The sequence below is a fragment of the Tympanuchus pallidicinctus genome, unplaced genomic scaffold (assembly GCF_026119805.1).
Source record: "Tympanuchus pallidicinctus isolate F22 unplaced genomic scaffold, pur_lepc_1.0 scaffold21, whole genome shotgun sequence".
NCBI classification, from domain to species: domain Eukaryota; kingdom Metazoa; phylum Chordata; class Aves; order Galliformes; family Phasianidae; genus Tympanuchus; species Tympanuchus pallidicinctus.
The window spans coordinates 5881972-5895061 of record NW_026294733.1 but is presented as its reverse complement, the minus strand read 5'-3'; the positions used below and the strand labels follow the sequence as shown (position 1 = coordinate 5895061).

General features: G+C 36.8%; 1 protein-coding gene across 1 annotated transcript in view; it reads left to right on the top strand.

Annotated features, from left to right (window-relative positions):
* Window positions 1-1759: 1759 nt before the first annotated feature.
* ATP10B (ATPase phospholipid transporting 10B (putative)) overlaps window positions 1760-13090 on the top strand; it is a 62727-nt gene continuing 51396 nt past the window's right edge. Inside the window, exons 1-2 of the mRNA XM_052684824.1 lie at window positions 1760-1878; window positions 11952-12245. Of these exons, the coding sequence (XP_052540784.1) occupies window positions 11971-12245 (275 nt within the window). The 5' untranslated portion in view covers window positions 1760-1878; window positions 11952-11970. The remainder of the gene's footprint in view (window positions 1879-11951; window positions 12246-13090) is intronic.

Sequence of the window (13090 nt, the reverse complement as noted above, 5' to 3'; positions counted from 1 at the left end):
TCCTGATAGTTCAATTTAGAAAAAAAAAAAAAGGAAAGATTTAAATAAATCTGTGTCAGAGGAGAATCTCTAGGATTCTTCCCTAACAGCAGCAAATCAGATGGTAACATGTTTGAACTAAAACACTTGTTTGTTACTAACAAATTACACTGAAATAATTTAGTGCTGTTGCCTGCATATGATTGGGTCAAAGTAATGTATAGATCTTTCTTTAAAAAGAGAACTGGTCTGAAAAACTAAAACCTGTGCAAACTGAAAAATATACATGTATAAGAAATATACCCTTGAATCCACATTTTCTGCATTCTGTTCATCTTTGAAATCTAGTGTCTTTTGGAAACACGCCTTGAATCTACGATATCTGGAATTATAAGTTAACAAGCTTGTGAAGGTAAACCTAACATTCTCTATGTGATTCTGCATTTATACAGAGAGATTTGCACCTCTCCGTACAGTGCAACCCTAGTGGGACATTGTTAGTGAATTTTTGTTCCTTCTGTGACACTAACAACCATTTTTCTATTTGCAAAATAGGTGGTTCACTTACATCATCATCAAATCTTTACAACAGCTACCTAGTTAATGATTGCAAAATGCTCGGAAGGCTTTAAAATAAGTGGTAAACAATGTTTGTTGGTGTTATCAAATCAAGAACTGCATTAAACACTGAATTTTACTCAGTGGAGGAAAAACTCAATAAAAGCATCGACCACTGTTAGTTTGAAATCAAGCCATGTAATGCTGTGGCCCAGAGAGCATCAGAACTAAGAAGACTGGCTCTTCACTTTAACAGCTTTTTTCCTACCAACAAAATTACATTTCCTAGTGAGCAATGTTTCTGGTGTGTATATATTTCTTTCATACTTTGTATTACCATGAAATAAGCGCTGAAACATTACAAGCTGGTTAGTCTATTGTGTAATGGCAAGATTGACCAACTTTCACCTGTGGGAAGTTTATTCCTGAAAATCTCTTTTATGGAATTCAGTGATACCCAATAGTTAATCATCTTCGGGCACAGTAGTGCACTGGTGAATGAAGAGATTATACACTAACCTGAGAAATACAGTTTTGCCAAAAGAATTTGTCTTATAACTGGTAAGAATAGTAAACTTGTTCTACAGCAGGTTCTTCTGGTTCAGGATGACAGAAGAGTGCATGCAGATTGCAGTGGTTATGTTATAAACTTCACCCACTCAAGCAGTGGTGTTAGTTATTACACATAGCTTGAGCATATCACACCTTTATTCCAGGAAATGTTACTCCCAGGATTGCATGATATTTCTAACTTCAGTATACACTTTGTAATGAGTAAAGACAGCAGGGTCTACACTCATGACATTCAAGACAGAGAAAATACTTGAGAAAGAGAGGAATACAGCTTAAGGGTTTGAATATCTCTCTAGATTAAGCAGAAAATAAATTTTGTTGATTTCAGCAGTAAGCCAGCTGGGCTTACATAACATAGTTAAAAAATTAGCAAAATTCCAGGAAGTCAACTAACTACTTCATAGGCTGGTAGCACTGTGTGTTCAAAACAAAGCTGTTAAACAATTCCCATTTGTATGACCCACTTCAGGGTCACAGCTGAAAGTGGTTCCCTTAGTAAGTAGAGAAGATGGTTGAGTCAAGCACCACATGTAGCAGCAGGTTGTAATCAACTTTGGTGTGGAGACATAAATTACATTCAGATGCTTTTTTAAAGCATAAAAAGATTGAATGTAGTAATGCATAGGTTGTTTTTTTTTGACAGAAGCAGCTTTGGATACAGTGATGGAGAAGTTCTCACACACTTTTTTACCAGCTGTAGTGCTTTACCGCTTTACCTTTTGTTAGGAAGAGTTGGGTGCGAGTCTCTGGTGCAGCAAGAAGAGATGGGTAGGAACTTTCCTTTCCTTCCCTTTCTCTTTTCCTTTCCTTTAAACCTTGGAAGCTATTGGATGTAAAAAGCCTAGAAGTGAAGCCATTTACACATCAGACTCAATCAATGTTAATGCTTACTAATAGTTTTTGGTTTTGTTGTTTTTTTTGTTTTGTTTTACTTTTAATATTGTCTGCTTTAGGTTAAAATGAACTAGTGTAACTTGAATAGACAGGTTGTTGTTTTTTTTTAATTGCGTCAGAAATCAGTCATACTTTAAAAGCAAAGAAACAAATATTTGCTTTGGCTATAAATAATCAGAACATCTGTATATTTCATATTTTTTTCTTATCCCATAGTGTTTTCAAACTGATTTTTGTGCCATTGTTTATGATTATATATGTATATGACATATAATGTTTGCATGTATCATAACCAAACAAGTAGTCTTCAGGACAGGTGAACAAATGAGCTTTTCATATGTTACAATTTAGATTCTTACACAGTTTCTTGGATGTTTTAGAAAGCAATTCAATAATAATGGGGGGGGAAAAAAGTGCCACTTAAGGCATTTCTTCAGTATGTTTTCACAATCTGATGAGTATCATTCTGCTTTAAAAGTATATTTCAGACTTAAGCAATCTTCAGCAGGATTAAAATGTCCTCATTTCCATTGGTTAGGTAGTAATTAAGAGCACGAGTAATGGTAATGTGGTCTCAGAAGTTAGGAGAAAGGAGGATTTATGAGCAGAAAAGATCACATTTGGAATCAGATTTCTTAATTCCTTCCAGTTTCAGGCTTCTTGCTTGCTGTTCTGACATCATTTATGCGCCATTCTGCCTCTTTTGGAATCAGTCAACTAATTGTTCATTATCACAGTGATTTTGCATTAATGTAAGTGTCTGCAGAAGTTGCAAAGCAATTGAAAAAAAAAAAAAACAGCCCAGGAAATCCTCAGAATATGAAAAATGCGTATTTGTTTCTTTCATTGAGGTTTCTGATGAAGTTTTCTGAAGTTTGAAGTTCATTCTTTTATACAGACTCTGTATTAAATTTTGCTAGAGTTGTAGAATTTGAATGTAGTCTGGGAGAGAAGGTTTAAACTGTGTACATTAGAGATTCTGCCTAGGAATTATCTGTACTCCAGAGTGAGGAGGTGCTCAGTCAGGATGATTGCCTCTGTTAAACCCAGAATAGTCATCACGTGGAGCATTCGAGCTTTCTGCTTCCCATCTGCCCATTTATCTTGACGAGTGTTTGCCTTGCCTAATTTTCTAAAAAAGAAAATTTTTATCTATAAAATCTTGACTGCAGAACAGCACACAGGTTATTTGTGTGGCCTGTTCCAATTCTGCTTACTTGTGCCAATATTTAAATCAATATTTTCTCCATATGAAACCTGAGTAAATGGAATTACTTTTTTTTTTTTTTTTTTTTTTTTTTTTTTAATCTGAAATTTTTCAGGAGTTTACTTTCATTTCATATGTTCTTCTTATGATTTTCTACTTGTCCTACCTCACTGCAGTACATCTGATATCCTGGAAATGCATCGTTTCTGAAGTAACTGGGTTCTTTTCTCTTGTTTTCAGTATGTGTTTTTCTGCAGGAGAAAAACGTAAAGCTTCCAAAGATTGCTTAATCACTGTTTCAAAGTACAAATGCAATTTCCCATTCTCTCCATGGAGCATCATCTGCAGGCCATTGCTCCCTGATATCTTGCCTTGGAAAGAGAAAGAATAGCTCAACTAGTTTTAGGCACTTAGGAAAAAAATGCAACCCAAAAGCAGCAGCATTTACTGCTGAATTCCAACACTTTCCCCATTGCTGCTGTCCCAGCTGGCTGCCTGTCAGACTGACTCGTTTTCTTTGGAATAAGGTGGTGTTCCCCAAAGTTGATGATCACTGTGATCTGACAGGATGAGGAAAGGGAAAGAGCATGGAGGAATAGAACTGGAGATGGAACAAGACGGTCAGATACCTTATTAGCAAAATTAGCCTTAATTTGACACATTGTCAGCGTTGGTCTTCTAGATGTTATTAACACAGAGTTGAAGGGCAATACCTTGTGAAGTTAACTTTTGTAGAGTGTTTGCTGTGGTCTTACAGAATTGATTTTGTGTATTATCCCATACTGATTTAATTAAATGCAAAATATACATATCAGCTACTTTAGGTGGGAATGAAAGAGAACAGGAGGAAAAAAGGAAAGAGTTTTGAAGGGACTTTTACTCCTGCTTTATAAAAAACAAGGAATTCTTCTAAGGAGCACTTCAGAAGTACTTAATTATGCATTGAAATTTGGCACCAGCTTTGAGACCAAGGAAACCTGTGCTTGAGCAATAAGGGGAGATAAGTTTCCTATCCCTCAACCTATCACCACCCTCAGCCATCTGACATGGTCCTCTTAGTTCTCCTGGTGTTCCTGGCATGATACCTTCCTGCCAGGATTACCTTTCTAGACTGAGTTCACGCTATCAAAAAGGCCCAAAAAGCATAATTTCTGAATGAAGCAGAACAAATCTATCCCAGAATGTTATCCAGGTGCCACTGGACATTCCTTCAACAATACTGCATGATTAGATCTTGATTAAGCTTTCCTTTGATCTTTGATTGATATGGAGCTGTGCCCTACTTCATTGGTTGTTGTTTTAGCCTTTCTGGTTTTTCTTTCTAATTTGTATAAATAAGTAACTGTTCTCTTTGGGGTACTTTAGTTTCAGTATTCACATTTGGAGAACTGAAATTAGAATCAGCACATTCTGACAAAACCAGAGCTGCATAAAAGGTTTTTACATATAAAGGATCTTCTGGTCAGTTTCCAGTTCATCTTCAATTTTGCTGCTTCCTTTTGGACTTTTTCAGCATTGCTGAGCACCCACATGAACATCTGCAACATAATTTTGATCAGAAGTGCTTTATAATCATACACGCTATAAATATTAGATTGTCTTTTAGAGGCCACTTCACTTTGATTTTGAATATTAAGTGGAGCAAACAAAAAAAAATTATTATTCAGACAATCGCTCTAATTTCAGTGTCCTCATTTCTGGGCTAAAATGCAACTAAATTCTGCCATTGCCAAAAGTTTGAAATACATAGTCTTCTAATTAAGTAGTATGCAGAACCACTCAAAGTGCTAGCAATAGGAGCAGAAACTGGATTGAAATACATAGAAAACTCAAAAGATTTCTGAGTAGCTGGCTGAGAGCAGAAGAGAGAATTTCCCCAACCTGGTGCAATGAAAATGCTGCTTGTGTGATATATTCAGGGGAAAAAAAAAAAAAAAAGAGAGAGAGAAACAGCCATGTGAAAAACAACCCCAGCAGCCATAGATGTAGATATCTGCATCAAATGATTTTTCTGATCAAATGAGCTTCTGGTGCAGTGGGTCTATAATTTGCCTCACCTCGCCCTCCTAACCTGGACTGGCCACCTAGATCTGGCGTGCAAGTCTGTTGTCCATTCACATTTTAGGTACAGTTTACTTTCTTTTCCTCCTGGGTGGCAAACACCCTGCTGGCTCTTCCTGGGTTCTGTGTGCTATGGAAGTTACTTTGCTCAAGCAAAGTTTCTATAGTCATACTTTATTTATGTTTCAGATGCCTTAATGTGGCTACGTGGAAATGCTGGTTCCCTTATTCCGCTCCTGCTTTTAGAATGACTTCTATGGACCCAACAAGAAAATGAGTAACTGGATCAAAAATTCTTTGATGGCGTTAAGTCCTAAAAATGAAAAATTTTATTGCCATGGGGTAAATCAGAATTGTAGAACCCAGGTGACATGCGTTGCTGCTGCTTTATCTGATTACAGATATCATATCAAGGCATAGTAAGTGCTTTTATAGATGAATAAGGCAGACTCCTCAGATGTAGAACATGCTGATTGCTAAAAAGTGAGATGGAGATATGTCAAATGAATAAGAGGCAGTGTAGCATGCACATCTTACCATTTCCTACCTGGGTTTTCTTTTCTGGTATCCACATAATAGAGAATGGATTAGTAGCTTTCTAGAACTCAGGAAGGAAGATGGTCCATGGTCCAGAGCTCTTAATATCCTTGCTCTTAAATGCTTTCTGAATTGCCATTTTTCTACGAACAAAAACAAAAAAAAAAAAACCAAAAAAAAAAAAAAAAAAAAAACCTTTTGCCTGTATTGTATGTAAGATCAAACTTGGAAACTGACTTCAAAGAGCAGTGGACTCACGTGATATGGAGTTCTTTTTACTATTATTTAAAAAGAAATGTGAGTGTGGATTTGTTCCTAGACTCTGACTTTCAGAAGTTCTGTGTCAGAGGAATAAATAGAAGATGTTTTCTGATTTCAGAAAACTTTTGTATTTAAAATACCATCTTCAGATGTCAAGATATTTAGTTTTAATTATTTCTTGTAATAATCACTTTCTCTTTCGCACTGGACTGAAACCTATAGTTTTTATGTCTCTTGTATTTGTTTTGAAAAGATAGAATCATAGAATGGTAAGATTGAAAAAGCCTCCAATGTCATCAAGTCCAATCATCAACTCATAATCACCATGGCCACCTAAAACACTTCTGGGAGATATAATGGCATTCACTGCCCATGTCCTGCGCACCAAATTGTAAGGAACTTCAAGAATTTCTCATTTGAAGTCATGAAAACAAAGATCTGTCTGCTCTTTCAGACAATCTCTCCAGTCAATCTTCAGTCTCGAAGTCAGACCTTGCCATTAGTGACCTTCACAAAGCTCTACGCAGGTATCTCTTCCCAGTATTTCCCAAGCTGAAATTAGGAGTGAGCAGAGTAAAATTAATTGCAGTGTTGGAAGATGGTAATGTTGCAGAATCTATCTCTGACTACATTAATAAAAAATGCAGTGGGCCTGAAAGTAGTAAGAGTAGTTCTGGATACGCTGGCAGCAGTGATACTCATTGCATGTAGCCAGATTCTTTGTCGCTCTCTTCATTTAAGGGAGCATACAATAGGGGGAGTAAAGCAAACTCCTTATTCTCAGAATGATGCAGAACACTTCATCCAGCATTGCTATTTGCAAGGTGACATCTTCCCTGTGGAATAACATCCGATAATCATCCTTGTCTGTGTGTCTTGTATGTCAGCATATGCTGAGCGCACATCTGTTTTGAAAGCAGTCTTAATAGCACAGCTGCAGCCCTGTGGAAGGTTGCACTGCCTGTACATGTCTCTGCACTCCTCCAGCTCTGGATTTCTTCCCCACGGAAAGAGAATCCTGTTGAGACATGAAAAATGTGTCAATCTAATATAATAATAGAATAGTGAAGCCCTGTGGTTTAATGACGCATTAAAATTATGAAAAGTTCTTTTCTGTTTATCCCACTCAAACTTGCACTCAAAAGCATTATGTAACTGTTAATCCATAATACATTTATCTTGCCAGTTGAAAGACAGCAGTCTGCAGTGACCAGTGTTACTTGAGTGAAACAGTCCTTCAGGGCTCCTTTCTTTTCATTTTCTAGCAGCTTTCTTTCATACTGCAAGCATTATTGCTCTAATATAAAATGCTACAGCATGATTTGAGGTTGCAGTCTATATCCTGCTAATCAGTGTAATTGCCTTCCTTATTCTTCTCAGCCTCCTTTCCCTTTTCCATTATTTTTAACTGCCAACATGACCAAGCTGGAATTTCTATCCAGTATCACCAAAAACTGATAGAGCTCCCTAGCAGATAATTGCAAAGCAGATAAATAACTTTGTGACTGAGGTTTCTGTAATATTCAGCTCACTTAGTAATGTTTGTCTCCACAGCCAGAACCCTCCCAAAATGGCTCTTGTTTTTATCAGTTGTGAATACCACATTCTCTATATAGGGCGTCAAGAATACAAATTGCTGCTGCATTTAATTAGGAAATACAATAAAAGTTTCGCAATAAGGGAGTTAAGTATCAGAAGGGATTTCTTTTATTTAATGCCTTCCATGCTACACATGCAATGTAGAAATGAAAATATCAGGTGAAAAGTTGGAAGGATGTGTTTTAAATGGAGATCTCTATAACGCCCACATCTGCATGGAGGTGCTGCCTCTGCACTTTTTTTTTCCACAGTTCTTCTTCAGAACTGATCTCCATTCTGTTTGAAATATTGCCCTAAAGTAAACTTTTCTGAAATATCCAAGAAACCTTTGAAAACAAGGTCTAGACCTCACCTCACTTAGTTCTTCAAGTTGCCTATGAGAAGGAATTATTTTTTAAACGTGGGTCAGTCATCTTTAGTAAACAGCAAATGAGTCATGATTACGTAAAAGTTTCTTGTGCATCTACAGGAAGGACAGAATTCCTGTCTCCAAAAGTCTTGGACACAGACATTTACAGTCAAGCTTGTTACTTCGCAGGAATGAGGTAACTTCAAAAGAGAAAAAGTTGTTCTCTTAACTGACTTTCTGGTGAGCTTTCTCCTACAGTCATTGTTACCTTTTTTTAATGCAAAAATCTTCAGACAGGACAAATACTAGTAAACAAATACCAGTAAAGTGTGTGCCAGCTCATCCACCCTAGCTAAAAGATTGTTGTGGTTTTCTATTGCAGTCTGCTTTTGTCCTCTAGAAGCTTCCTTTCGTGTTGAATGAGACTGAACAATAACTGGGAGGACATTAGTAATGTAGACCATCCATGAGGAATTAAGGAGCAGTTTTACCACTGTCACCAAAAAGATGCAAGAGGAAAACATGTGCCATCAGTGGACTCTAGCACCTCAATTCTAGTAAAGGGAAATATCTCCCAAATGCCTTTGATGGCTTACATTTTCAACACTTTGAAATAGAAGACAATCTTGAGGCACATAGAGGAAAAATGCCAAATTTGGCCAGCTATGTGCTTGATGTTGGGCTACTGTTTTCCTTCTGGTTTGATCCTTGTCTAAAATACGTCTCTTAATGGGAAAGTTTACCTCTTCTACAAGAGTTCTTGCAAATTTCTTCTGTGGAATAATATTTTTTAAGAAGTAAACATAGGCCTGTCTGAGCAAGATTGATACAGATAAGTCATATGCTGATGTATTTCTGATACAATAAATCATTTGAGTAAGTTGAACTCCACCCTTAGAAAGGACTCAGCAGCATTTCTTCTCTATCTGCCCAGTACAAGTTTCAGTTCTTTGCTTCTCCCAATAAAAGGAAAAGAGAATCATACTGTTTATCTCTAGCTTCAAAAACACATCCTGATCCCCTGGATATCTTATGTTCTAGATACGAGTGCTGTCTGTGTAAGCTTACCACAAGGCAGGATAAATTGTGAGCGCTCTGACTTTGCAGAATTTATTCAGGGCAGAAACACAGTACTAGCCTTAGCAATGGTGACAGTTTCATTCACTGATGAAATGGAGCAAGAATAAAATAAATGAGCCTTTCAAAACATGAACGGTGACCGTAGGCTGTGTGAGATATAATTGTCTGCTTATTGCAATAAATACATTGCTGTTGTGCTTACATCATGTGCTAAATTCTGTTTCTTATGCTGAAATGATAAGTAGTCGTAGCAGTCAACATCTCAAACAGTATATTTTTCAGAGTACTGTTGTGTTTAGTGATGTTGTTCCTTTGAATTACCTGATAATTGTTGTGAAATTGCACTCTGTACTATAGAGAGTGTGATGTCAGTCCTCCTCTTCTTGTTAGGTAATTCTGTTGGGTTTTTTTTTCAACACCTTTTTGTCAACAGTGTGAATGATAGTGTTTCTATTCACAGGGAATTGTTCACTTAAGTCTTTCATCAAGCATCAGAAATCTTGAAAACTTGCTTAGACTTACATCCTTCCATTGTCTGATGGAAGATGCATCAAGGTTTTCATGCTTTGCTTATTGTTTCCCATGTTTCAGGAAGTCTGATGCAGGCTTGTGAAATAATGTGACTGCTGTGTCTAACCTGTGCTAACACCGGATACACATTTTTCATCTCAAACCTGAATATAACTGGATGTCTGCTTGTTACCTTTACTACAAATAGGTTATAGTTTAATCATTGATGTTGCATGTTTTTCTCCAAACTGAGATATTTTGTCTTGCATTAACTTTTTGCACGTTTCTTCCACTTGGAGGTCAGAAAAGAGTGGCAAAACTGAACACAAACTGAGGTTAAGTTTGGTACTCTTCACCAAATCACTCTCTCGCTCACTTTCCTGCAGACCATCTCTGACTTATAACACAGTGGCTACACTTCATCTATGGCCTCAGTCCTGTGGGGATGCTGCTTTTATTCCCTTTCAGCAAACCCTGTAGTCTGATAGCTGCCTTGGTGCTGACTGCCCTCATGCTCCTATACGAATATGGCCTACACGGATCAAGCATACTTATAAAACTTATAGACTGTTTTGCTTTCTAAGTACATAGTAACCCATTATCACAATGACAACTGCTTACCATTGCAGTAGCTAATCTTTCCACAGGTGAATCCACTGTGATTGCAAACACAGTGAAGTCATCTAAAGTTAAGGGATAAGTTCTGTAATTCTAGTCTGTGGTACACAGTGCAGTAACAGCAAGTACTGTTAAAAGCTTCTTTTGCTTGCTTGTTCAGATATTTACACCTTTTTCATCTCCTAGAAATTCATAGTTTCAACGTTCCTTGTCAAGTTAACATAGCATTAAATCTCATTCATTGAATATTGGGACTTAAATTTGTATCAATGAAGCCAGTACCACAAAGATCTGATAGGTAGAAATTACTTCTTCTACTCTCACTGTAGAGGACCCGTGGGCACTGCTGTGTGACATGAACTCTCAATGATTTTTCCGAGCAGCTAGTAAGCAAAAGTGCATAAGCCCTACTTGTTGCTTGCTGTTGCCACAGTGCACTTTAAATGTGTTCGTGCAATTCAGTAGTCTACATTTCCCCCTCCTGTGACTAAATTGCATACATCTTTTTAAATATGGTTATGTTCTTTTCTTCTTTTTTTTTTTGTTTTTATTTTTGTTTTTCCAAAGGAAATCACAGTGCATTCAGTAAAAGAAGGCATGTTGGAAGAGGAAGTTGAAAGCTGAGGGGAAAGAAAGACCCAACGTGTAATAAAGGTATAAACCACTTCAAAGTACAGTATGTTTGAAATAGGTCTATTTAGAGTTGCACAGGCATTTACAGATCTTCTTTATCTGTTTCAAACAAGGTTGCTCTTAAATAAAAGTTTAAACCAGTGAATTAATCTAAATGACCACTGTCTAAAAATTAAATAATAAAAAAAAAAAAACTTCTATTCCACCAGTTGAGGTGGGTTCAGTTCACAATTTTTGTTCACAGGAACTGTGAAGTTGCACAAACCAGTGCATTTTCTTGTTGTGTTTTGTTTTATTTTTTCACATTTGCTGCTTCAACTTTATAAGGCAACTCCTGGTCCCCAAGCTCCTGCTGCTAAGTTGAGATTCTACTGAGCGTAATAGAACACTGCTGGAGCCTGAGTGTCCTGGCCATTCGATTGCAATTGCATGTGTGAACAAGTCAGAAAACAAGTGTTCAGAGATAACAGGATTAGTATTAGGAGATTGAATTCTTTTCTCTCTCCAATGATTTTTTTTAAATGCTGCTTGGCATTTTCCATTTAAATGAGCTTTCTGTGAAGCTTCTAGAAAACTATTATAGGAATGTATACAAGATTAAACTGATGTTGCAGTTCATTACTATCTGAGATTTGAGATTCAACACCTGAGTCTGTCTTTTCTTTAAGTGTGAAAAGAAAAGCTATCGTAAAAAAATCTGAAACTCTTGAAGAAAAGTGCCTGAATATATTTGGTGGCAGTTTATGACTGAAGAAAATGGTACAGATTTTGTCATGGAAAAGCTGTTATTCACATCTGTTAATCTGGTTTTATCTATGTTAGTTTGCTGTTAAATGCAATTTAATTTTGCAGAAAATGGAGATGGGCTTTCTATTGCCTGGAGATAGAAATGGATTTTTCATTACCGAATATTTTGCTGTAACCCTTATTCCATGCATTCTCTGTAGAAAGTGCTGAGTTCAAAGACTGAACGTGTAGTGGACTGAACAGATGCATTGTTTGTTGTTTTAAACCTCTGCTAGCAAGACACATAGTGAATTTTCTACCAGAAGTGAATTGGCTTTCAGTCCTTGTTGTGCATTTGTCTTTCAGCCTGACGTTCCTGCTGGAAATGGCTTTGTCGGTAGACTCAGCTTTGTATCGTTGGCAGCGACTCGGAGCCAAAAGTGCCCCCCAGACTGTGTCAGAATCAACACCTCTGCTGTTTTCTGTCAGAGACAGACTGAAACTCAACTTGAACAAGTGGAGGATTGTGTTTTCCAACAATGGGAGGCAGCAGAGAGGCTGGGACCAGGCTTCTAGATTTTATTCTGGAAACAGGATACAAACTACAAAATACACATGGCTTACTTTTTTGCCCAAAAATCTTTTTAAGCAGTTTCACAGGTAAAAATAATAATCATCAATTGATGATAAGAACTCTTTCTGAAGCAGTGATATTTGGGGGTGATAGAGAAGGGCCGCTTTTGTAGCTACCACGTCTTTAAATTTTAGGTGAACGCTCTTTGTGAACAAATGTCACCTAATTCAGTGGAAGTGCAGGTTTAAAGCAAACAAATAGTAGGTGTCCTAACCCACGTTGTGGCCACATTCAGTACTGGAGCAGCTTTCCTTGTAAAAATTTCAGGTTGCGTATCAAGATAAGATATCATGTTCCATATCCATCTCTAGAATTGAAATTTCTGTTAGCTTAGATTTATACCTTCATAATTTGATCTTCCGCTTTCCACAGATGGAATTTTTCATGGGTCCTTCAGTGAATCCTGATGTGAATTATGAACATGTGTTTTCTACACTCATCCTGCTGCATTGGTTTATTTTTTGTGAGGTTTTTTTGGGGGGGGTTGTTGTTTTGTTGTTTGGTGTGGTTTGAGTTTTATTTTGGGGGGGGGGAGGGGAATAATATTTTTTTGTTTGCCTTTTGTTAGAATCTATGATTATTTTCAAAACTGAGTTTGTGGGGGATCATTAGAGAATGTTCACCTCGTAGAGATTATATATATATATATATATATATATACTTGTAATAGGTGGAAAACTAAGGTAGCTATAATGTTATGACAGTATATCTCACAAGCTTTTCTAAAGAAAAAATAAGCAAATCAGTTAAATAATTCATTATTTTGAGAAAGAATGAGGTTAGAGATGTGAAATGATTAATGCTTATGACATGAGATGGGGGATTTTTATCAGGAAAATACACCTTTAATTCATTTTTGTATCTTTCTTTA